Here is a 26,300-nt window from a genome sequence, read left to right on the forward strand (position 1 = left end):
GTGTGTGTGTGTGTGTGTGTGTGTGTGTGTGAGAAGCACATGACCATAGGGGCAGCTGATGTAAGTTATGCTCCTTGTGCAAAGTTCAGTCTTATACAGCTTACTAAGTGAGTGAAGAAGGGGGTTTAGGGTAGGCGGGTTGGTAGAGACTAGAGAGAGAACACACATTCTGGCTAACAGTGATTTCTTCTTTTTGCTTCAAGTCCCAGCTTGTCAATGTCCTCCTGACATGGGAAGAGAGACACTGGGAGAGAGAGAGTGAGAGAGACCATTTGGGTTGGGACACAAACACAACATTGGCACCTATTGTTTGAGTTTCTAGGAAAGCCCCCCCCCCCTCACCCACCCACCACCACCCCTCCCAGATGTCTGCTTCTGCAACAGGTAAGCCTAGTGTTTCTCAACGTCGGGTCCGCGGGACCACTTAGGGGTCCAAATGGACCTTTTTAAGGGTCTGTAACTGTTAAAAGCGACACTGCCGATTTGTACAATTTCTTATCCCAGTGATAAGAAACTGCATCAAACTAAATGGGTGCCTTGGAATTAAAAAGGTTGTCTGAATGCTGTGAGAAACGAAACGAATTGTCATTCCACACATACAGTACACAGGCTTGTGTTGTAATAGTGTGTATAGCCAGCTAGTCTAGTGTGCACATGTGGACTGGCTCAATGGGCCATTGTAAAAAACTTGCACTAACGTGTTGTTTTCCATGCCCTGAGGATCGCTTAGCCTTCGTTCAGTGTGACACTGACAGAAAGACTGGATTAGCCCAAACGTTTGTCCTGACGTGTAAAGACATGGAGAATAAAAGAAAAGAAACAAACTCCCTTTTGTCACTCTGAGTGCGACCCGTCACACTTACCTGTCACTTTGTTTAAATAGCCTACAGTATACGTTTAAAACTCTGATACTGTGCACACAGAGTTTAAAACTCTGATACTGTGCACACAGAACCGAAGGTTCAATCCTAACACACCAGGAAACATGAAAGAGAAACTATTGACAAGAGAACGTGGGATATGTGACCCACTTCTTCCCAGCTCATTTGTAATGTCATTTGTTGTTCTTTATCTTCACTTTAAGGTCGGCAGTCTGTTCTCTGTCATCCATTCATCCAGTCATTCTCTTTGTGTGTTGTGTGACAGAGATTATACAATGAGACAAGAAGATTTGTGTTTAAAAGCAAAACATTCCTCGAGTGATAACGCTTGTGAGCCATGTGGTAATGCACTGAAATGACAAGCAGTGATAGGTAGGTAGGTAGGTAGGTAGGTAGGTAGGTAGGTAGGTGTAGGTAGATACCGTAGATAGATAGACAGATAGATAGAAATACAGCAGGGGTTTAAACCAAAAATCCTCTCTCTCACACTTATGCCAGTGTGACAGTGATTATCCTCCCCTGTGCCAGTGTTGGCACCCGTGCCTAAGGTTGCCTACCCCTGGATATACAGTCAGACACATACAGGGAAGGCGAGTAGGTACAGGAGTGCTTATTGAAATAAGATTACACATTCTAATGAAAACACAAGTTAGTTGGGCTGGCTGCAGCGTTGATTTTGACAAGACACATTTTGATTTAGTTTTCGTCATAGTCTTTTGAATACAATTCCATTTAGTTTTAGTCATATTTTAGTCACCTGAAATGTTTTGGTTTTTGTCTAGTTTTAGTCGACTAAATATCCTAACATTTTAGTCGACTAAATCTGCAGTTGATTTGGTCGACTAAAATGTATGTTGGCGGTGCCTTGATGGCGTCGTAATGGCTGATTTTACATTTAGTTGCATGCTGAAAATAGCAGATCTACAAGCTCACAACGCGTCGCAGCGCGACGCGTTGTGAGCTTGTAGATCTGCTATTTTCAGAGCGCAACACCCGAGCGCAACCAAACATAAAATGCCTTGTCTTTTAGTTCTACTGGATCTCTTCTCCACTAGATCCCTCACTAACATTTAGTCTAGTCTAGTTCATATTTGTTGACGAAATTGTCAGTAAATTTAGTCTTAGTTTTAGTCATCATAGCTTAGTTTTATTTCGTTTTTATTTCGTTTTTGTCAGTGAAAAAAAGGTAGTTGACGAACATTTTTCGTCATAGTTTTAGTCGACGAAATCAACCCTGGCTGGCTGTCTGGCAGGAGGCAGGGTTTAGGTTACTGACGTCCTGGTGGGAACTCAGTCAGTCAGTATATCTGCTACGTCACGTCTGTTTGTCACCTGACTCTGACACACTGAGAGCTCTGGTGTGTCATGGCTTCTGCTTGTTGTAGGCACAGACTAGTGCACACAGAAACATAAAGGTGCCGACTGGAACCAAAACTGGTTATTTCAGGGTGATGCCATAGAACAGTGGTTTTCAACCTTTTTCATGCCAAGGACCCCTACATTTATATACATTTGGCCGCGGACTCCCATCTGAAAAGGTTGTGCCAGGGACCCCCAGAAGCAAAGATTTGAGTTAAAATGTTTGCTTTAAAAAATATATATATATTCAAAGATATGCACACATTTTCAGAAACGGTTCTCTAGAACTAGATGGGGAACATGAAGAACCATTCACTAGATGAAATGGTTCATTAGTAGTTGATGGTTCTTTGTGGAAACATATATAGCCTTTTAAAGAACGATTTAAGAACCATTATTTTTCTGTGTGTGTGTAACACTAAGACAGCAGAGCTGTACTAATGTGTCAATATATCTTTCAAATAAGAAGTACTTGCGAGTCGCGACCCATAACAACGGGGTCTGCGACCCACAAATTTTGAGGAGATTTGAGGTGCCTTATCACCTCAAATCTCAAAACCACGCCCACCTGGGCGAAACACCTTGGAAAGAGGGAGTGCCAAGGTACGGGAAGACAGTGTGTCACATTCAAATTGATGGACCTTTATTGATCCCCCCGTCTGTTGGTAAACCCAGGTGTCTCTCTGTAGTAACAGCAGTAAACTGTTATTATTATTTGAGGAAGTGAGAAACACAGCAGTGATATGATAGCGGTGAATTTTTATTGTTTTAAAACGTTGTTTATTTCTGTATTGTTTTTTTTTATCGTCTCTGTCGGGTGGAAACGTCATACTGTCTGTCCAAAACTGTTACTTTTCAGGATTTCAAATTCAAAAGCATCTCTACTCTAATGTAAAAGCACCTTAAACTGCCTTTGTGTATGAAATGTGCCGTACAAATAAACATACCTTACCTCGCCATAATTCTTTTTGGTCAAATCTCCCTCTACGCACGCACGCACGCACGCACGCACGCACGCACGCACGCACGCACGCACGCACGCACGCACGCACGCACGCACGCACGCACGCACGCACGCACGCACGCACGCACGCACGCACGCACGCACGCACGCACGCACGCACACGCACACACTGTTCTGTACTAGAGTGGTTCTCAAACTTTTTCATGTCAAGGACCCCCAAAATTATATGTATTTGGCCACGGAGTCGGACCCCCCATCTCAAAATATTTTGTTCCATGGACCCCCAGAAGCAAAGATTGGCTTAAAAAAAAAATATATATATATATGTTCAAAGATTTGCGCAAATGTTCACGATAAAAAATAAATAGCAGATCTACAAGCTCATAGCGCGACACTCGGTGCCGCGCTATGAGCTTGTAGATCTGCTATTTTTGAATAGCCCAAAGTATAAAATATGATTAAAGTGGTTAAAATGATTGGGAAGCTATATTAACTCATTTTCCTGGGGACCCCCTGGTATAACCCGCCAAGGACCCCTGGGGGTCCCTGGACCCCACTTTGAGAACCAATGCTGTACTAATACACACTCTCTCTCTCTCTCTATGTTGACAGGAGTGTGTTGGTGAACGTGTCATGGAGAGGATCAACAAGGAGACGGGTGAGCTGAGCGCTTCAGGGGAGCTGGCCTCTGTCTCTGAGGAGCTGAAGGGAGACGGCAGTGTGGAAGGGAAGGAGAAGGAGGGGGTCCAGCGGGGGTCTCGGCTCCTCCAGGCCCTCCGAGAACAGCTCCAGGACCTGGGGAGGAGGGGTCCTGCATCTTCTGACCGCATACATGATGAGCGAGATCCTGCCACGCACAGAGAGGAGCGTCTCCTCAAAGTCCTGCCTCTCTACATACAGGTATACATACAGGCTTATGGAAGTGAAAGGACCCGCTGTATTATTTATGCAAGGGATAATTGACGGGTAGCTGGTCATTATTGATAAATACATCCCAACAGGGTGATGATTAGGCACCGACGCGGAGGTGTCTGCTGGACAGGGTGGATGGATTTTTGTCCATACAGATTGGACAAAAATTCGTATTCACTCAAAAAAAGTTACATGGTGCCGCTTTAACTTATAAGGAAATAATTTAATAAAAATAAATACAAATAACATTTTGACAGTTAACTTCTGTTTTAAAAGATTATTTTTTGGGGCTTTTTCTGCCTTTTTATTTTGAGGGATAGGGAAAGTAGGCCGACAGGAAATGGGGAGAGAGATGCGGGGGGGAGGGGGGGGGGGGTTGTGACACGCAGCAAAGGTTGTAGGGAACGGGAGTCGAACCCGCGACACGCTGTCAGGCTGGTATTGCAGCCTAAGGTGCCGGGACCGTCACACTACGTTTGACACTGTGGATCATTCAATTTTAATACAAAGACTAGAGCACTGTGTGGGACTCTCTGGAACTGTCATAGAGTGGTTCAAATCATACCTTCAAAATAGGAAATACTTTGTCTCTATTGGAAACTGTGAGTCTGAACAGGTGGCCATGACCTGTGGGGTTCCGCAGGGGTCCATTCTAGGACCCCTCCTATTTAATCTTTATATGCTTCCCCTAGGACACATAATAAGCAAGAATAAAGTCAATTACCATAATTATGCAGATGACACGCACATCTACATATCAGTTACGTCAACCGACTATGGTCCTGTTGATTCCCTCTGTCACTGCATTGAGGAAATCAATGACTGGATGCGGCAAAATTTTCTTCAATTAAATCAAGATAAGACTGAGATAATTGTTTTTGGACCACAGAACCAGAGACAGAGAGTAATCTCTCACCTTAAATCCCGGTCTCTTATACCTAAGAGTCAGGTCAGAGATCTTGGTGTTGTCCTAGATTCAGATTTAAATTTTAACAGTCATATAAAATCTGTAATTTCATCTGCCTACTATCACCTTAAAAATATTGCAAGAGTTAGGGGAATTATGTCCAAGCAAGACCTAGAAACACTTATACATGCTTTTGTTTCCAGTAGACTGGATTACTGTAATGGTGTGCTCACTGGACTCTCAAGCAAAGCGCTTAGACAACTCCAACTGATTCAGAATGCTGCTGCTAGAGTCCTGACGGAAACTAGAAAATATGACCATATTACACCAGTCCTAAAATCTTTACATTGGCTACCAGTCCCCCAAAGAATTGATTTTAAAATGTTGTTACTTGTCTATAAATGTCTCTGTGGCTCTGGGCCCAGCTACATCTTAGACATGCTTGAGCCATATGAACCTCCTAGAACCCTTAGGTCATCTGGGGCTGGCCTATTAATTGTTCCATTTGTTGAAACAAAACATGGTGAAGCAGCATTTCACTACTATGCACCACAAACCTGGAACAATATTCCAGCTTACATTAGACAATCCCCAACCATAGCTGTTTTTAAGTCCAAGTTAAAAACATATTTATTTAACATTGCTTACCCTACCCAATGATGGCTAAGAACAGCTAGGTCTTGCCTGGTCTTTAAATGTCACTTTTTATTATTATCATGTTTTGTATAAAAGGTGGGAGTATTTATTTTGCTCCTTTATCTTATTTTAATTGTATCTATTATATTCTCCATTTCTTTTTAAAGTGCATTGTTGCACTTTGTATTATGATTTTTTATTCTGTAAAGCACTTTGAATTGCCCTGTGTATGAAAAGTGCTATATAAATAAAGTTGCCTTGCCTTGCCTTACCTGTCTACCTGTCTACCTGTCTACCTGTCTACCTGTCTGTTGCCCTGTCTACCTGTCTACCTGTCTACCTGTCTGTTGCCCTGTCTACCTGTCTACCTGTCTACCTGTCTACCTGTCTACCTGTCTACCTGTCTACCTGTCTACCTGTCTGTTGCCCTGTCTACCTGTCTGTTGCCCTGTCTACCTGTCTACCTGTCTACCTGCCTCTCTCTGATCCCAGGTGTGTGAGAGTGACAGCAGGGCTGAAGGTGTGGATCTGAAGGGTCTTGCTGGTCTCACAGCAGACATGGTGGTCTCCAGCATCCACAGCAGACTGGCAGCTAGACCGGCAGGTATGAGGACAGGGCTGTGTCACAATCAGCACATTTTACTTGACAATGAACTGTCATACAAATAATTGTGATGAACGATGATGTCATTGTGTTTTTGGCATTGGAACATACTGTATAACTATAAATGACATTTCTGTTTGGCTTTGTAAACAATTACGACAAATAACTTAAATATACACAGAAATGACTGACCAGTGCCAATAATCAAAATAAATAATATACTGTGTCCAAAATAGACCATATTTGATCATACTCTAAAACAGGGGTCTTCAACAGGGGGTCCGGGACCCCTAGGGGATCCTCAGAGTTACTACAGAGGGTCCGCCAAATCTTTGTGTGATATGATTTACATTTTTTACCTTAACCACTTGAACCCTAGCATCCCTTTTCCTGAGGACAACTTTAGCCAAAAATAGCAGATCTACAAGCTCACAACGCCTCGCAGCGGCTATTTTGGCAAAGAGGTGTAGGTGTAGAGGGAAAAAAGTTTAATCTGAAACAAAACTTTATACAATATAGAGAGGGGTCCCTGCTTCATCTCTCTCTCAGGTAGGGGGTCCTTGGCCTGAAAACGTTGAAGACCCCTGATCTAAAAAGTGAAAATAGCCCAAGCTCGATTTCCACTATTTCTGAAAATGTGTGATTTTTTTCAACCAATGCATTTACACAAAATTAATGAATAGAGACAATTTTGACTATGATGCAAAAACGATTGCGATTATCTCAAATAATTGTGTGGATCAGTGGATTATAATCATTATGACAGGCCTAGCTATGAATATAATAAACCCTGCTCTGGTTCTCACACATTTTCAAATTGTATATTTTTGGCCACGAACTTCCACCATCTGAAAAAAATAGCAGATGTACAAGCCCACAGCGCAACACGAAGTGACGCGCTGTGAGCTTGTAGATCTGCTATTTGTGAATAGCCAACACATAAATGAATAAAGTGGTTGAAATGATTGTGATGCTATATTGACTACTTTTGCTGGGGGACCCCCTGGAACCCCTGGGGGGTCCCCACTGTGAGAAACCCCTGCTGCATACAGCCATGACAGCCCTTGGAGGGGAAGTTCTGCCTCCCCCTCGGTCTGGTTCTGCTTTCCTTTGGTTTTAGTTCCTGCCTTTACTCTCAGAACATGTCTTTCAGAATGGATGCTATTTCTGTTCATGCACCAAAGCAGCGCTTGAAACCGACAACTTGACATAAATATACGTAATGTTTGTCTAAGGTTTAGAACCAGATTTTTGGGGAAAACAAATCAAATCCGTCACTATTTATTTTTCTTCCGTAAAACTCCACGATGGCTCTTTATCCATCCTTGGAAAACGTTGGTATTCATCTGAAGAGAAATGCATCGCGGAATGAAGGTTAATCAGTCGCATTTAGTTAACTTCAGTGGAGGAAGAAGTACTCGGATATTTTACTAAGTACCAATACCACAATATAAAAATACTCTGTTACAAGTAAAAGGCCTGTGTTCAACATCTTACTTGAGTGAAAGTACAAAAGTATTGTCATCAAAATATACTTAAAGTACCGAAAGTAAAAGTACTATTAATGTTTGAAAATAGCAGACCTACAAGATCACAACGCGTCGCGCTGCGACGCGCTGTGAGCTTGTAGGTCTGCTATTTTCAAATAGCCTAGGTATAAAATAGGGCTAAAGTGGTTAATGTATGTTTTATAATATAATAATTTATATCTGCAAAGTAACTAGTAACTAAAGTTTTCAAATAATTGTAGTGGAGTTAAAGTACAATATTTGCCTCTGAAATGTAGTGGAGTAGAAGTAAAAGTATTGAAAATGGGAAATACTCCAGTAAATTGTACTTAAGTACAGTACTTGAGTAAATGTACTCATAGTTACTTTCCACCACTGGTTAACTTCACTTTGTTAACTTCTTTCACAACTGCTGTTGTGAAAGAAGTTAAGTTACATGCTGTAACAAGTCCCCACACTACCACAACCTTGTGTTGTAAAACACAGGCTGCAACCATCAATAATGATCATATCACACACCATATTTCACCTGCAAAGAAAACATAACTCACATTGAAATTCACATGGCTATTCTTCTTTTTATATAGACAGTATTGTATACTTGGAGTGGCTAGGAAATGTATTGCAATAACATGGAATCCCCCCCCGGCATTGCGTCGGCATTGCGAGATGGTTGTCAGAAATGAACAGTTGTGTCCCTCTTGAGAAGATTACTTATAGTTTAACTCTCTCAGTGCCACGCCCGAGATATCCCGAGTTTTTCCCGAGTACCCTCAGTGCCAGCACGAGAAATCCCGAGTTTTTACTTTTGACTGTGGTCGCGCTATTCTGTTTATTTTTCATGATCACTTTCGCTTCCTGACTCCTTCAGACTCACCCGGAGCCGGATGTAAAAAAAAATAATTCATTTCCGGGTCACGTTGTTTTTCTCCGGTGATTTTCGGCCAGAATAGGGAAAGTCACGGTTTTTCACACGGTATAAAAAGCTAACGGAGAGGTCCACGTCTACTCTCTTTGGTCTGGGTGACGATCAGTCATCGTAGTCGTGTATCGCATCGTAATTTAGCCCAATCAACGATTGTCGAAAATGTCAACATCCGGTTATGACCGGATATGACGTGAGCCTGTTTGGGAGGGGGTGAGTGAGCCAGCGAGGTCATCAATGTGTCGATTTGTTGCTCTCTACTGGTATGAAAATACTCTTGGCACTGAAATGGGTTTGACACTTTTTGGAAGATTTGGCAACCTTATTTGGACGATATGTAAACGCTGTCCCTACCTGTATCAGAGATGTTATAGGTTGTTATCTACAGCTATCGGTCTCGGTCTAGATCTATTATTTCTCGAAGCTACTTAATGTTTTTACAACAGATTTGTCTCTTCTTGTTGTTCCCTTTCTTTTCTTTTTTGTACCTTTATTGTCTCCGCCAGAGGTGGAGAGTATGTTTTCGTTCTTGTCCTTCCGTGTGTCCCCCCGTCTCAGCCAAGCTAACATTGGTCAAGCTTCGCGTGACACGTGACAATATTGTTGTCACCAATGCTCTGATTGGCTAGCGAGACGCATGATGACATAGAAACCTATAAATAGGTGTGTCACTTCAAAAAATCATTTATATTTTTTGAAGAAATCTTTTTATAAATGATTTTTTTTTGAAAAAATCATTTATATTTTTTGAAGTGAGCTTCCATCAGCCAAGCTAACATTGGTCAAGTGACACGTGACAATATGTAATATAAATAGGTAAGACAGGATTAATCAGGAACAGTACTGGCGGAGACCTGTGCTCCGAGGAGCACATTTTCTAGTTTTTGATTATGTTTTGATTATTTGTATCTGTGCTGTCCTTTATGTATGTGGGTTTATATGTGGGGAGGGATGTGGGGGGGTTGTATGTATACTTTTGTGAAAAATGAAAAATGAAAAAAAATAAATAAGATATATATATACAGTATATAATCAGTTAAACCCATTAGTTTGATTAACTGTTAGAGACAATATTTTCCTCACTTTTTTTTCAATATGTCTCTATATATAGTTCTCGGTTTCATCCAGAAGGTTTATTCTTCTGAATGTGAAATGTTCATTTGGTCATTTCTCACTGCAGAGACACAATGAAACTGGGAGTGCTGTAATGCTGTAGATTAAGGGTCTTCAACGTTTCTCAGGCCAAGGACCCCCTTAGCTGAGAGAGAGGTGAAGCAGGGACCCCCCCCCCTTGACCTTTCACTATAAATCAAGGCATTCCTTGGAAAAGTTATAAAGAAAACTAAAACTGAATGAAAACTAAACAAAAAATAGTACATTTCTAACTAAAACTACTTATGCACATGTAAACTAGTGCTGCACAATTAATCGAAAAAAGATCGTGATCTCGATTCAGACACCTAGCAATCTCGAATTTAAATTATGGCGTTTTTTTTTTCTTAAAAAAAACAAAAAGAAAAACACTTTCATTTTTTTCATTTTTTTTGCTTAATATTTTTTCATTTACAAGAGAATCGTGTGAGAATCGTGATCTCAATTCTTATGGAGGAAAATTGTGATTCACATTTGAGCAAGAATCGTGCAGCACTAATGTAGACCTAACTAAAATGAATGAAACCTCAAACAAAAAATGAATATTTCATAATACTGATCTGTGCGCATTCATGGCCTGGGTCATAAGAAATAGCATCCCCCCCAGTTAACAAATCACCACTACACCACTGGGCTGGATGGATGTGCTGTATAAGCCTGTGTTTTAGTGATGTGTCGTTCATGATCGATTCGTTCAAAAGAACTAGTTCATTTGCAGCGAACAAGCTCGTTCACTTTCTGAAACTGTTACATTCACGCGCAACGTAAAAATAACGTTCCCGCGATGGTGTTTTTACACACGTTATAAAACATACATTAACCACTTTAGCCCTATTTTATACCTAGGCTATTTGAAAATAGCAGATCTACAAGCTCAACGCGTCGCGATGCGACGCGTTTTGAGCTCATAGATCGGCTATTTTCAAATATGTTAGTACTTTTAATTTGGTTACTTTAAGTATATTTTGATGCCAATACTTTTGTACTTTTACTCAAGTAAAATTTGAACACTGGAAAATAGCGCTACTGAACGAGAACGTGAACGAATCATCTGAACGAATCATTGCCGTGAACGTGAACGAAATCGTTCGTTCACTGAAATGAACTTTTTTTTCCCACCACTACTGTGTGTGTTGTCCCGTGTGTTATCAGAGGAGGCTCGCTATCAGGTGGTGGACTTCTTCCAGAGGTTTGATGGACAGAGTGACAGCGAGGGGACAGAGAACCCAGGATGGCTCTTACTGAAGTCCCTGTCTCTCCTCACCGCCGACAACACCACAGTGAGACACGTTTAACAGCTGTTGATTACTATTACTATTTTAGAACATTTTTTAGATTAATTTGAGAATGTTTGAAACATTTTTAGGCTAATAAGTCAGTGTGTGTTGATGTGTGTGAATGTGTAGGAGGACGCGGTGTCCTGGATAAAGACGGGCCTCCCTGCTGCTCTGGTGAAGTGTCTGTACCTGTTAGTGTGTCTCCCAGCCCAGCAGGACAACACAGCCAGGGAGGACAGCTTCCAACAACTACTCACACAGGTAAACACTACTAACCCAGCTCTCTGGGTCAAACACTAACCCAGCTCTCTGGGTCGAACACTAACCCAGCTCTCTGGGATAAAGGATAATTCCTTTTAACAGGTTGTTCATGAAAGTCCTTGCGGTCTTGTTTCCAATGAGAACCTGTGAGCAATTAGGGGTTAAGAGTCTTGCTCAGGGACACATTTCATTTCATCGACACATATGCTGGCCTGGCCTGGAATCGAACCTGGGGCAACCAGGGCCTCTGGCTCCCTAGGCGGGCTCACTAACCACTCAGCTATGGCCGCCCCATGGGTCGAACACTAACCCAGCTCTCTGGGTCAAACACTAACCCAGCTCTCTGGGTCAAACACTAACCCAGCTCTCTGGGTCAAACAATGACCCAGCTCTCTGGGTCAAACACTAACCCAGCTCTCTGGGTCAAACACTAACCCAGCTCTCTGGGTCAAACAATGACCCAGCTCTCTGGGTCAAACACTAACCCAGCTCTCTGGGTTAGTGTTCTCTATTATTGGTCCCCTCCTTTTTTCCCTTTTCTTTCCCTTTTCTTAATTTTTTACCTTGCGAAATGGGACATTCTGCATAATGAGTACTTCTACTTTTGGTACTTAAGTATATTTTGAACTTTTACTATATTTATTTACTATACTTTTACCCGAGTACATTTTGAATACAGGACTTCTACTTGTAACAGAGTAATATATCTACATTGCAGTATTGATACTTTTACTTAAGTGAAACATGCGAGTACTTCTTCCATCACTGCCCACAGGCTAGCTGTAAGCAGAGCCACCCTCAAACTAGAGCCCAATGTCTGTGTCATTTCCCTGCTGTAGCTTTTGTTTTCTCCCTGCAATCATATTTCTTCTTCGTTGACTCCACTTCCTCCCACTGCTTGTTGACAGGTCCTGCTACAGCTCTGCACACAGAGGGCGAGCGTGGAGAAGATGGTGGAGACTCAGGAGCTCCAGTGTCTGATCATCTCCCTCACGTCCCTGTGGGACCAGACCAGCGCCCCCTGGAGGCACCAGGCCTCTCGTGTCCTCGGGGCCATCTCTGCCGCGCAGACACGCAACACCGTGCCCAACCTATTAGGTAATGCAATGTAGCTGGAAGGCATTTGGAAGGTAAACCCTACAATTATAGCTTGTGTAAGAGAGAGAGAAGAGTGATCTTGTGTGTTGTTGTTGTTTTCAAGACATCACGCTAGCTTTGGAGGGACAGATAGACCATTGGTTCTCAAAGTGGGGTCCGGGGACCACTTGAGGGGGTTCCAGGGGGTCCCCAGCTAAATGATGGATAGGAAGCAAATGGACCCTTATGGGTCTGTAACTCTGAGAGTGTACAAAAGGAACCAAATGGACCCTAACGGGTCCATTTGGTTCCATTTGTACACTCTCAGAGTTAGATTAACATTGATTTTACAATATAAATTGGGGTCCCAGAGATAGAAATGCCATTAAATGGGGGTCCGTAGCCTAATGCATGTCAACCTGGGGGTCTTTGAAATTAAAATGGTTGAGAATCACTGCTAGAGAGACGTAAAAATCTTCTCTTATGGGGGTCCCTGTCTTATCTTTTCAAATGGGGGTCCGCGGGCTAATAAGTGTCAATTTGGGGGTCCTTGACATGAGAAAGTTTGAGAACCACTGAGATAGACATTGCCATCCTCCTGAACCAGAAGGGATGGAGTAATATGTCATGTTATGTGTGCTAGGGTGCAGTGCTGGAAAAAGTACTCAAATGTTTTACTTAAAGGGATATTTCACTTTTAAATAAAATAAACATAAAAAAAAAATATTTAAAAAAAATGAAAGAAGTTATGGCAAAATCACGGCCCCCTCACACATTAGTAGGACACTCTAATGCGTGAGGGGGCCGTGATTACTTTTTTCATTTATTTTTAATATATTTTTTAAATGTTTATTTTATTTGAAAGTGGAGTATCCCTTTAAGTAAAAGTATCAACACTGCAATGTAAGAAGTACTCTGTTACAAGTAAAAATCTGGAATTCAAAATTGACTTGAGTAAAAGTACAAAAGTATTGGTATCAAAATGTACCAAAAGTAAAAGTACTAAAATGTTATTTTCAAACATAAAATAGGGCTGAAGTGGTTAAGAAAAAGTAACTAGTAATTAAAGTTGTCAAATAATTGTAGTGGAGTAAAATTACAATATTTGCCTCTGAGGTGGAGTAAAAGTACTGAAAATTGGAAACATTTCAGTAAAGTAAAAGTACCTCACAATTCTACTCAAGCAGTACTTGAGGAAATGTATTTTAAGCCACTGAGTGCAATTATGAACTGCAACCTCATCCTTTTATCCCCCTCCTCTCCTCTCCTCAGATAAGAACTGCGTGCGTATCTGCATTCAGAACCTGTTGCGGATCGGCCCCGACGTCCCGGGCCCCGTGCTGGCGGAGGTGGCTCTGGCCGTGTTTGGTTTCGTGCGGGACACCTATCCCATCAACCCGGCCCTCTTCGCCGCCTTTGACGCCAACGACGGCTACGCCGCTCTGGAGAGCATCCTGAGACGGTGAGGAAGACGTTCCTGAGCAGAGAAAATGAGGCAGATCTGGGATTTTTTTTTATGCGTTGGGAGGAAATCGGTAACGAGGATTTCAGTGTTTTGGGGTGAATGAAGCATATCGCTGAAACCTCTTATCTACATATTCTAACTTTTAGTGTTTTATCATAAATTAACGTCCTACTTGATCATACTACAGCGTCACACAAAAGCATCAAAAGTAGCAGATCTACAAGCTCGAAACGCAGCGAGAAGCGACACGTTTTGAGCACCTGGGCGAGGGTGTATGTTGCGAGACCCGAAACAGACCGAGACCCCAGGCTACAACACTGATGATACGTCCCAGGTGCATCCATGTGATGTTTTTTTTTTACTTATGTATTGAATACTCTTCCAGTGTCACACAGGTTGGAGGGTTTTGGGGACAAATAAAGAGAGGTGAGGTTGAGATGATTTGGACATGAGTGGAGTAAAGGTTATCATTTTAAAAACTTTAGTTTTAGTTGGTTTGAATATATTTTTTTCAAATTCACTTAGTTTTAATTCGTTTTTAGAGCGGATTTGATAGTTTTTATTAGTTTTTATTTTTGAAAAATGCTAATAGTTCTTTTTTTTATTTCTATTCTTTTTTATCCCGTGATTTTGTAACCCTTATTTTTCACCCGGTGCCGATTTTCTAAGTGATCCTGGGCGCTACACTCCCCTCACCAGTCTAGGGAGGCCAGGGCCGAGCTCATGCCTCCTTCAATGCATGAGAGCCAACTGACCTTCTTGTCACCTGACAGGGGGGAGTTTCCCCGATTGGACGTAGCGCGTGGAAGGAACACGTTATTCCAACCAGTTCCTTTCCCCTCCATCAGGCGCCCCGGCTGTCATGGGGGAGGCGTTATAGCGACCAGGATTACATGTTTTTGTGAGGGTATTAACTACCCTGAGGGACACGGGGAGAACATGTAAACTCCACACAGAAAGGCCCTTTCGCCAACCCCACCTAGGGTATGGGCGCTGATGACGCGTAGGAGAAGACACGCCCACAGCGCCCCCTGCGGGAATCGAACCCGAACACCGCTACCAACAGCGCCCCTAAGTTTTAGTTCGTTTTTATTAGTTTTAGTGTTTGTTTCTGTCTTTTTAATACTTTTGTTCATTTGTCAGGTTCAGGATTGAAAAGGGCCAGAGTAAGGTGCTGACAGCTGGAATAAAGCTGGTACAGCCAAATAAATAGATGATTTCATATCATCCAAATTGACAAAAACTAAAACTAAGGGAATTTTGTCTATAATTTCAGTTCGTTTTAGTCAGTTTTGTAAACACTTATTTTGCCTTATACTTTCTCCTTCTCCCTGCAGTTGTGAAGCGGGCGTGCCTGCAGACCAGTTCCAGCCCGTGGAGGATTTGCTGAGGTTCATAGCGTCCCTCACCCTGTTGGGGAAGGCCGAGCTGAAGGTGGCGCTGTGCATCAGCAACCCCCAGCCTCCAGGCTTCAAGTTCGACCCTCCGCTCATCAAAGGTGAGAAAAAAAAGTCATCCGTCGCCATCGCAGGATTTTATTACAGCCTTTTTTCTTTTTAACCATTGAAACCATTAAGACCTGAAGCTTTTAGGATGTTTCCTAAATCCACAGTATTCTGAAAAAACGTATGTTTCTATATCAGTGGTGCTCAATATTTTTCATGTCAAGGACCCCCAAAATTATATGTATTTGGCCACGGACCCCCATCTCAAAATATTTTGTTCCAGGGGGTCCCAGAAGCAAAGATTTGAGTTAAAAATGTTCGCTTTAAAAATATCTATATTCAAAGATTTGCACACATTTTCACGTTTTTTCAAAAATAGCACCGTAGATCTGCTATTTTTGAATAGCCAAGTGTAAAATAATGCTTTTTAGCTCAAATGAAAAAGTGACACGGATGCGTTCCAGGTCTTAATGGGTTAACACATTGACTGCCAGAGTAATAGTGTAATAGTGTGCCACTGCTGCCAGCGAAAATGACAATTTTACTGTTTCTTTAAAAAATCATGGAATATTCTCTCTGACCTCCATCCTCACGGAGATCGGCTCATTACACGCAAAGGGGTGTAGTAGTTTTGGAAGAAAATAAATATTTGTCTGGTCACGATCCTCCATTCCAGAGCTATGGCCAGTTGAATGTGGCTTGTTTTTTTTGCCAAAAACAACAGAAAGCTGAAAAAAATGCACCTTTTAATATGAAAGAAAACAAGCCTTTTTTGTTGTTGACCACGTGATTTCTGGGTGTACTCTTCTTCGGTGGTGCTTGGATCATTCACAGGCTGCCGAGCAGCGCCCTCACTGAAAAGCGTAATCACTGAAAACACGATTCTTGTTTTAAAGACGTAAATAAATATACGTCCTTGGCTGGCAATGTGCTAAAGCTCTATATCGTCTCTGTCGGGATGGAAACCTCATATGTCCAAAACTGTCACTTTTCAGGATTCAAATCAAATATGTCAAAACTATCAAAAGTAGCAGATCTACAAGTTCGAAACGTGTCGCTTCGCGCCGCGTTTCGAGCTTGTGGATCTGCTACTCTTGATGCTGTTGTGTGACGCTGTAGTATGATCAAGTAGGGCGATTAACACATGGGGTGCCAAAACCGTATATAAACGGTTTTGCAAAAGGTGCAAATAGTTACGCGGAGTGCCAAAACCGTATAGAAACGGTTTTGCTGTCTTTTTGTTTTTTTCGTTTTTTTCCACACGAAACAAAAACATGGCTCCCCATCCACTTCCTGTCTATTTCCTTCTTTAAAACGCCTATATCTCCGAATCTGTTTCCGGTGGGGAAAACCGGTCATTCGCGATGCGTGATCCCCCCCCCCCGTTGTAACTCGCGAGTGAAATGTTATCGTTCCAGGATATAGCTAGGGTCATCGCGCTACATGAATGGATGCTTTTTTTAACGTGGATTTGCTCGTCGTGGAGTCTAGAGCTTTAAACAGCAAAGCGCAGTCAATGGGGAGAATGCTGGCACCCACGGTAAGTTGTTATGAAAAAATCCCGGCACCCAATGTGTTAATTTACCAAAATAAAAAACAGTTTAAATATGGAGAAGTACACAGAGAGGTAACAACAGATGGTCACTCCTTACATGGGCTTTATTCTATAGCTGACTCACACACAGTCAGCATCTCTGAAATAGGTTAGCGGGAGTCGGCTGTTTGTAAGGAGTTTGTCAGGGAGAACAGGTGAGGATGTCAAGTATACCGTGCAGAGGGTGACACGTTGCATCTATTGAATGAATCAATACCACAATGATTGTTTTGTCCACCACTTTTGGTTGTTCTTTCTTCTTAAAGGGTCTACACCATGAATTTTAACCTTTTCTTCTTTTTTGTGTGTTTTTGGTCTCCCCTTCCTCTCTTCTATCCCCAAAAATACCCCAGTTTGAACACTCAGGCTTTCACAGCAAATCTGGGGTTTTCTGTAAATTGGTCTCAAAACAGGCCAAACTGATTTGGTCCTCAATAGCGCCCCGTGCCAAACAGGACAATGTGGTATTGCAGGTGAAAGTGCTTTATAAGCCAGAGAGAAGTTAGTTGGAATGAGTATATCTGAGGCTTGATTTAGGCTCAAACCTTTTGAAAAACGTTTCAGGGACATAAACAATATGATATTAAATATTATTATATTTTTTTAAATTCATGGTGTAGACCCTTTAAAAGCATTGCTTTTGTTTCATTGGACACTGATCCTCCATTCCTTCCTTCTCCAGCCACTCCTTCAGTGCCTCTTCCCATGTTCTGTTCTCATGTTCTGTTCTCAGTCTCTCCTCATCCATAAACTCCTTTTTTTCTTCATCCTCCTTCTTAGAAACAGTCTCTTTAAGGCCGGTGTTCTCTTCCTCCATCTCAGAAACAGTCTCTCTGAGGCCGGTGTTCTCTTCCTCCATCTCAGAAACAGTCTCTTTAAGGCCGGTGTTCTCTTCCTCCATCTCAGACAGACTCTTTTTGAGGACGGAGTCGTTTGTCTTGTTAGAATTCCCAACCTTCACACCTGAAGAGTGTTCCATCATTTTCTCTTAGTATTCTTGAAATACCAAAACACAGAACTTCCAAACAATGAAATAGAAATTGTATTTTGTATATCAATTATATAAACATTAATAGCGTTGTACTGTTTGATTCCTCCCGTAAACGTTATTCAACTTTCTGCTGGATGTCATTATATAGGCTTATGTCTTGGGGCGTGATGTAACAAACCGTTGCCCAAATATGGACTTCCAGGCAGACGTCCCCGCCTTTCACCATAATCACAGAGAGAGTAGTAACATCCAGGATATTCCAATCAGTGTTGCCAGATTCTGTGAGAGAAACAAGCAACCAGGTCTAGGAAAACCAGCCCAAAAGAAGCGACTATGGGCCACATGAGCACTTTAACATATACATCAGCTATTTGAAAATAGCCGATCTACAAGCTCACAACGCGTCGCGATGCGACGCGTTGTGAGCTTGTAGATCGGCTATTTTCAAATAAAATCTTGCGGGGAAATTATAATAAGCAGATCTGGCAACCCTGATTCCAATCCAAATCAATGAGCGAGCTCTTTCTTATCTTTGAAACACTTTCTCCCTTTTCTGAAATGACACGTATCTCTGTCAGACAATACTATATGGTGGTGACTATATCACCAGTGGTGGAAAAAGTACTTGTTTACTTAAGTAAAAGTATCAATACTGCAGTGTAGAAATACTCTGTTACAAGTGAAAGTCTGGTAATCAAAATTTACTTGAGTAAAAGTACAATAGTATTGATATCAAAATGTACTTAAAGTACCACAAATAAAAGTACTCATTGTGCAGAATGTCCCATTTCACAAGTTCAAAATGTATAAAGACTCTTTTGAAAATAGAAGATCTACAAGCTCACAATGCTGCACTGCACGGGGCTGAAGTGTTTACTGTATGTATTGTGATCTGCAAAGTAACTAGTAACTAAAAGCTGTCAAATAATTGTAGTGGAGTAAAAGCACAACATTTTCCTCTGAGATGTAGTGGAGTAGAAGTAAAAGTACTGAAAATTGGAAATACTCCAGTAAAGTAAAAATACCTCAAAATTGTACTTAAGTACAGTACTTGAGTAAATGTACTTAGTTACTTTATACCACTGGCCGCATCGCAGTTGTAGTACCTCTGCCTGGCCCATAGGAGAAACACTGCAAAAACCCTCAGTGTTAATTTAACACCAAAGAATGTTGTACAAACCAAATGGACCCGTATAGGAGTCCATTTGATTCTATTTGACACTTTTTGGTCATTAGATTGACGCTAGAGTTCACTGTGTAAGGTAATATGATCAAATATATAATCAAAAGACCAACTTAGCCCAAAAGTAATATAGGTCTAAAGAGATATTTATCATATTTCGCTCTGGCAAGGTCAGGACGGGTAATTTCATAACGGAACACAAAACCATTAACCCATTCAATCCGGCAACTCATCGGTGTCATTTTAAGATTTCTTTGGCTATTCAAAAACAGCAAATATACAAGCTTGAGCTTGTAGATCTGCTATTTTTTGAAAAATCGTAAAAATTTGTGCAAAACTTTTAATATGTATATTTTTTTTAAGAGAACATTTGTAACTGTCAAATGTCTCAACAAATGTCTTCAGTTTTCTGAAAAAAAAACTATTGTTGCTATATCACTGGTGCTCAAAAGCTTGAGCAGGTCCCCCCCAAAATTATGTTTTTAGCCGTCGACCCCCATCAAAATATGTTGTTCCAGGGACCCCCCAGAAGCAAAGATTTGAGTTAAAAATGTTGTTAAAAAAATAATAAAAATGCATTCAAAGATGGACAAATGTTCAAGACTTTTCCAAAAATAGCCAAAGCATAAAAAAATAATGGTTATAGCTAACATCTAAAATGATCTAAAATGACACAGATACCTGGATTGAAGGGGTTAAATCACAAAACAACCTTTATGGTAACACACGCCGGGTTCCAAAAGTCAATTGAGTTACGCGTGCGTAAGACGGATTGAAAACAAACAACCTGGAGGACGAGAGGCTAAAGCAAAGAGTCATTTACATTGAGGGGGTTTGGGGGGGTCGCTGCGTTGTGATGGAGTTTGGGGGGGTCGCTGCGTTGTGATGGAGGTTGGGGGGGTCGCTGCGTTGTCAAAACGTCCAGAGACGGTCCCTGGGTTTGGGGAGTTAGTTGATGCGTATACTGGTGGTGTTTGTGGTAAATACATTTCGTCTCTGTCAGGGGGTTAAAACCTTGTATGTCCAAAACTGTTACTTTTCAGTATTCAAATTAAAAAAACTAGCAAAAGTAGCAGATCTACAAGCTCGAAACGCAGTGTGATTGTAGATCTGCTACTTTTGATGCCTGTAGTGTGATCAAAGGAGGTCGTTAATTTACGAAAGAACGCAAAAAGTTAGAATAAGGAGATAAGAGGTTTCAACGATTATAGAAGCGGCGGGTGTAACAGGATTCATTTTCACGCTTTAATCAAAAATCACATCAGAAACCAAATAAGATCACCCCCCCCCCCACACACACACACACACAAAAACAGACCCTTGTCCCAGCGTCCTGGCAAGACGGCTACTCCTCTATGATAGATGGGTGCTCTGTGTGTGTGTGTGTGTGTGTGTGTGTGTGTGTGTGTGTGTGTCTGTCTGTTACGGACACTCTCCTTTGTGGGTGTTGGATGGGTGTGTGTGTGTGTGTGTGTGTGTGTGTGTTGGGAGGGTGGGGGGGTTTGGATGGAGGTGTGTGTGTGTGTGTGTGTGTGCCTCCATGATAGATGGGTGGTTGTTGGAGACCGGTGGTGAATGGATGCGGGGGTGTGTCCTAACGCAGTTAAGAGCCGCGCCACCACTTCATCATTCCAGACATAATCACCTCAGCTCCCTGTTAACCTAACGGGGGTGTGTGTGTGTGTGTGTGTGTGTGTGTGTGTGTGTGTGGGGGGGGGGGAGTTTAGGAGATGGTACTGTAGGTGCTGATAGCAGGAGGCGATAGAGTTGGCAGAGGGCAGGGGTCTGGTCTAGTGGTAGTAGGGGGGTAGAGGGTACGAGTACACAGGCGGAATGAACCATGGGGTTGTTTAGTTGTTGTGAACCATGGGGTTGTTTAGAGGGGGGTGTCCACCCGGGGGGGGGGGGGGGGGGGGCTTCCCCTCGGAAATCTTGGCTAATAAAGGCATGAGATGATAGGTTTGGTACTGTATGTAGGAGCATACAGTCAATGTCTCAGAGGGTGATGACCTCTTGCTGTGAGGGACTTAATGGTTACACATAGTGTCTGATCTGTAAACGTGTAACGTGTTAAAACCCAGTTAAATTAAATTAACAATTCCGTTTAATTTTGTGTCGTCGAGCAAAGGGTTCCCAAACTTTTCAGACCGCGACGCTCCAAAATAATCATATTTGAAAGTGGAGATCCCCCCCCACCCCCCACCCTGACAAGCAGTTGGAACATACACTTATACTGTATGCAGTGGTGGAAAAAGTACTCAAGTGTTTTACTTAAGTAAACGTATCAATACTGCAATGTAGGAGTACTCTGTTACAAGTAAAAGTCCGGAATTCCAAATTTACTTGAGTAAAAGTACAAAAGTATTGGTATCAAAATGTACTTAAAGTACCAAAAGTAAAAGTACTAAATGTTTTGAAAATAGCCGATCTACAAGCTCACAACGCGTCGCATCGCGATGCGTTGTGAGCTTTTAGATCTGCTATTTTCAAATAGCCTAGGTATAAGATAGGGCTGAAGTGGTTCATTTATGTTTTATTATGTAATCATTTATATCTGTAAAGTAACTATTAACTAAAGTTTTCAAATAATTGTAGTGGAGTAAAAGTACAATATTTGCCTCTGAGATGTAGTGGAGTAGAAGTAAAAGTATTGGAAATTGGAAATACTCAAGTAAAGTACAAATACCTCAACATTTTACTTAACTACAGTACTTAAGTAAATGTACTTAGTTACTTTCCACCACTGAGTATGTTGGTTTGTTTACTGTTGAGTGAGAAAACAACGTTGCATCATCATGGCAGCTCTCACTTCCTCATCCCCTTGGCCTGTAGTAACCAGACCCATAGAGAGAGAGAGTTACACCACGCTTTGATCTCGCCGCAAAGCGGACCGCTATGGGCTGTTAGTTCCAAACATTGGAACTTCTTCCTCATTGAGATAGACAGAGCATTTCCGCATTCCATTCTTATAGTGGGAGTCTCTGCTATAGTGTCGTCACTCTCATACTAGATCACGCTGCCAGTAACCACCACCCAGCTCTGTGTTTTTCCCAGAGTTCAATGCAGGAAGTAACAACATGACAGCTGGAATGTATGGAGAGCCTAAACCGCCATGCTGTGGATGTGCTGTTCCTGGTGCGGGTGTCAGCAATATTATAACATAAATATGATGACAGCCACATTCAATTGGAAAACAAACATTACCTCTTCCCCTTTTATTTGAAGGATCACAATGTTTTGTAATAATAATCAAAATCTACAAAGTAACTAAAGTTTTCAAATTATTGTAGTGGAGTAAAAGTAAAATTATTGGAAATGGGGAATACTCAAGTTAAGTACAAATACCTAGAAATTACTTAAGCAAATGTACTTTTCTTTCCACCACTGCCATTATTACCCCATTTCCAATAGGACAGTGGAGGATATGTTCATCCAAAGGACAGAATACCCTCAGTAATCATAAATCAATAAACATCTGATAAAAAAAAAATCGTATATCTGCATCATCTTTTTACCTCGGCAAAGGTGAGCGAGCAATTGTTCAGTAGAAAGTGCTCCTATAACATCCTTTGCCAAGTTTTATTAGAGGTTGAACTTCATAAATCAACTTCTTATTCCCATCGCGTGAGGGACTCGCCTGCCAAAATAAGCGGATCTACAAGTTTGTCCCGCCCGACACTCCCTGGCCTGCTGACAGGTGCCGCTCCCAGGCAGCCCGTAGGAATACGTGCGGTGACAAATATCACCCAACCCAACGCGACCCAGAAAAATTGGGTCCGCGACCCAAAGACGGGTCCCGACCCACTGTTTGGGAAACAGTGAATTAGAGCGTTAACCCATTTAATCCGGGAACGCATCCCACTACAACCATTATTTTATACTTTGGCTATCCAAAAATTGCAGATATACAAGCTCGTAGCACGGCACCAAGTGCCGCGCTACAAGCTTGTAGATCTGCTATTTAAAAAAAAAATCATTTGCAAATCTTTGAACATACAAAAATGGAAAATATTTTGTTCCAGGGACTGCCAGAGGCAATTTTTTGGAAAAATAGCAGATCTACAAGCTCATAGCTATGAGCTTGTACATCTGCTATTTTTCGAATAGCCAAAGAAATCTTAAAATGACCCAGACGCGTTCCTCGGTCTTATCTCTCTGCCTGCCAAAAACGTTTATAAACGTTTAAAAAAAATAATAATAATAATAATAACAAATACAATCTAAAATTATTCTTTATTTTTTTGTTTTTTCCGTTTTTCCGTTCTTTACAAAGAACCAGGAGATAACATTTTCCAAAAAGTTGCTGCTCCATTCACTTCAATGTTAAAAAATAAACAGAGAAATAAATACAACATTTCCTACTGTATGTTTTACCATGTAAACTGCTGGCAGTTTTTGAGTACTATTTTTGAAAAACCCTGGCAGTTTAAGTTAATGGGTCAATTTAAAATATAATAATGAAACATGGAGATACAAGGTTGCGTTGTCTCTCTCTCTTCCAGGCGGTGGTAAGGCGGTGGTGAAGAACCTGCCGGCCTTCCTGCTCCTGCACAACTCCTTGGTGCGCTCGGCGGACCCCCGGCTGTGCTGCGGGGTCCTGGGGACCCTGCGGAGCCTGTGGGAGTGGGACCAGGCCAACTTCTTCCTGCTGGAGTGGACCACCCAGTGTCTGGCCCAGCTGGCCGGCTGCGTGTGGAGGAAGGCCTCCTCCGTCCACAAGCTCTTCTTCTCTCTGCTGGAGATGGTACGGCTGTGTATACCACTCAAATGTCTTCTAAATCAGGGGTCTTCAACGTTTTCCAGGCCAAGGACCCCCTAGCTGAGAGAGAGATGAAGCAGGGACCCCCTACTCTATATTGTATAAAACTGTGTTTCAGATTAAAGTTTTATTTTAAGTTTAGTCTGCTATTTTTTCCCTCTACACCTATAGCCTTTTTCCCAAAAATAGCCGATCTACAAGCTCTCAAGAGAGCTTGTAGATCTGCTATTTTCGGCTAATGTTCCCCTCAGAAAAGGAATTCTAGGGTTCAAGTGGTTAATGTAAAAAAACTAAATCATATCACACAAAGATTTGGTGGACCCCCTATAGTAGCTCTGAGGACCCCCTAGGGGTCCCGGACCCCCTGTTGAAGACCCCTGTTCTAAATCCTAACAAAAAACGTATGTTGCTATATATATATCGGTGGTGCTGAACACCTTTTTCATGTCAAGGACCCCCAAAAATGTATTTGGCTGCCGACCCCCATCTGAAAATATCTTGTTCCAGGGACTAAAATGTATATTCAAAGATATATTCAAAAATATTCTATGAGTTCTATGAGTTCTAAGCTATGACAAGTTTATAGGTGTAAAAGAGCAGGTGAATTTTTTTTCCGTAGAAGCTGCTTCCACGAATTGTGGAATTGCAGTTTCAAAAGATAAAGCATAAGAAAAGGAAAATATTAAATTATAAAACAATATCAAATATACATTAGACAAAAAAATACTACTACCTCATTCTTGAGTGCCAGTAAGTACTTGACTTAGCAGCAGATATCAAATGTGTATTCCATCTGGGTTTCCCCCACAGGTGGTGTTCCAGTTGAACTACATCCCCCACGAGACCTTGCGTGCGGTGCAGAGTGTGCTGAAGCAAGGATTGGCTGGGACGCTGGCTGGAGGCGGGGCGGGGGCGGAGTTTGGAGTGACGGCTCTCAGCTGTTACCACAGGTGAGTAGACGGCAGTGGTGGAAAAAGTACTCAAATGTTTTACTCAAGTAAAAGTATCAATACTGCAATGTAGAAATACTCAAAGATTTGCAAAAATGTTCATGATTTTTTTATTTAATAGCCAAAGAAATCGAAAAATGGTTATTTCCCTGGTCTTAATGGGTCGTTAAGCAGACCATCGCTAGGTGAGATGTTCTACTGGCTGTATAGTGAGACCACTGAGCCTCTTCCTCCTGCTCTCTGTAGGATGACGGTACGTAGTGGACTGGTAGCAGAAGTTCTGAGTGATGGAGGTCTTCTGGAGCTCCTCCTGGGGGAACTTCGAAGGAGAGCCAAGATCCTCCGGAAGGCCGGAGTGGTTCCTGCCACTAGAACAGGTACTATATCCACATACAGTCTCCAGCACTGTTGGTTTTGACAGCAAATTTAGTAATCATAGTCCTTTGAATTAAATTCCATTTATTTTTAGTCATATTTTAGTCATCTGAAATGTTTTAGTTTTTGTCTAGTTTTAGTCGACTAAATATCATAAGATTATAGTCGACTAAATCAACAGTTGATTTAGTCGACTATAATATATTTTGGTGGTGCCTTGATGGTGTCGTAATGGCTGATTTTACACTTGGTTGCATGCTGATAATAGTCGATCTACAAGCTCACAGCGCGTCGCAGCGCGACGCGTTGCGAGCTTGTAGATCTGCTATTTTCAGAGCGCAACACCCGAGCGCAACCAAACCAAATGACTTGTCTTTTAGTTCTACTGGATCTCTTCTCCACTAGATCCCTCACTAACATTTTAGTCTAGTTTTTATTTGTTGACGAAATTGTCAATATATTTAGTCTTAGTTTTAGTCATCATAGCTTAGTTTTTATTTCTTTTTTTATTCAGTTTTCGTCCGTGAAAAAAGGTAGTCGACCAACATTTTTCGTCAGACAAGTAGTGTGTCCTAACCTCGTACTCAGCCTTTTCTTTGCACACAGGGAGAAAAGCCAGCTAAAGAACTAAGGCAGAACGTGTCTATAGGCTGGGACCGTTGTATGTACTTACCCCGGAAGCTGTCTTTTTTTTACCAATAACTACACGGTTTTCCTGCCCGAGAAATGTAATCAGATCTGCACACAGCATCAACGTAACTTCCTTGGACATTCCTTCCTGTCCATCCGTCTCTAGACACTTTAAGTAGCAGTTCTTGTACTTAAAGGGATATTTCACTTTCAAAAAAACTTTTGCTCATTTTATCGTCTACTCAGGCTTTTGAGAGCCCCCCAGACAGTTTTTAAGTTGCTTGATTCATTATGTAGATATTTGATATTCATTTTATCAGACACGCCCCCTTTCTATACAAACCCATTATAACTTCAAACTTCATTTTTAACCCGTTAGATTCATCAAAAACACCCGTCCTTGGTTCTGGTGACTCACCCTGCCCTCCTAATACATGAGGGGGCC

General features: G+C 41.7%; 1 protein-coding gene across 5 annotated transcripts in view; it reads left to right on the forward strand.

The window, feature by feature from the left end:
* wdfy4 (WDFY family member 4) overlaps positions 1–26,300 on the forward strand; it is a 171,253-nt gene that overhangs the window by 84 nt on the left and 144,869 nt on the right. For 4 of the 5 annotated variants that reach the window (XM_080450395.1, XM_080450394.1, XM_080450396.1 and 1 more), the window contains exons 2-12: positions 37–384; positions 3,817–4,104; positions 6,152–6,263; positions 11,001–11,128; positions 11,255–11,386; positions 12,295–12,484; positions 13,736–13,925; positions 15,266–15,426; positions 23,644–23,885; positions 24,711–24,850; positions 25,097–25,227. In XM_080450395.1, coding sequence (XP_080306521.1) covers positions 3,838–4,104; positions 6,152–6,263; positions 11,001–11,128; positions 11,255–11,386; positions 12,295–12,484; positions 13,736–13,925; positions 15,266–15,426; positions 23,644–23,885; positions 24,711–24,850; positions 25,097–25,227 — 1,693 coding nt within the window. In that variant the 5' untranslated portion in view covers positions 37–384; positions 3,817–3,837. Of the gene's footprint in view, position 1; positions 385–3,816; positions 4,105–6,151; positions 6,264–11,000; positions 11,129–11,254; positions 11,387–12,294; positions 12,485–13,735; positions 13,926–15,265; positions 15,427–23,643; positions 23,886–24,710; positions 24,851–25,096; positions 25,228–26,300 lie in introns of those variants that run through there. The other variant, XM_080450393.1, reaches the window with a different exon arrangement.

Source organism: Gymnoscopelus braueri (genome assembly GCF_963280865.1).
Source record: "Gymnoscopelus braueri genome assembly, chromosome: 14".
NCBI lineage: Eukaryota > Metazoa > Chordata > Actinopteri > Myctophiformes > Myctophidae > Gymnoscopelus > Gymnoscopelus braueri.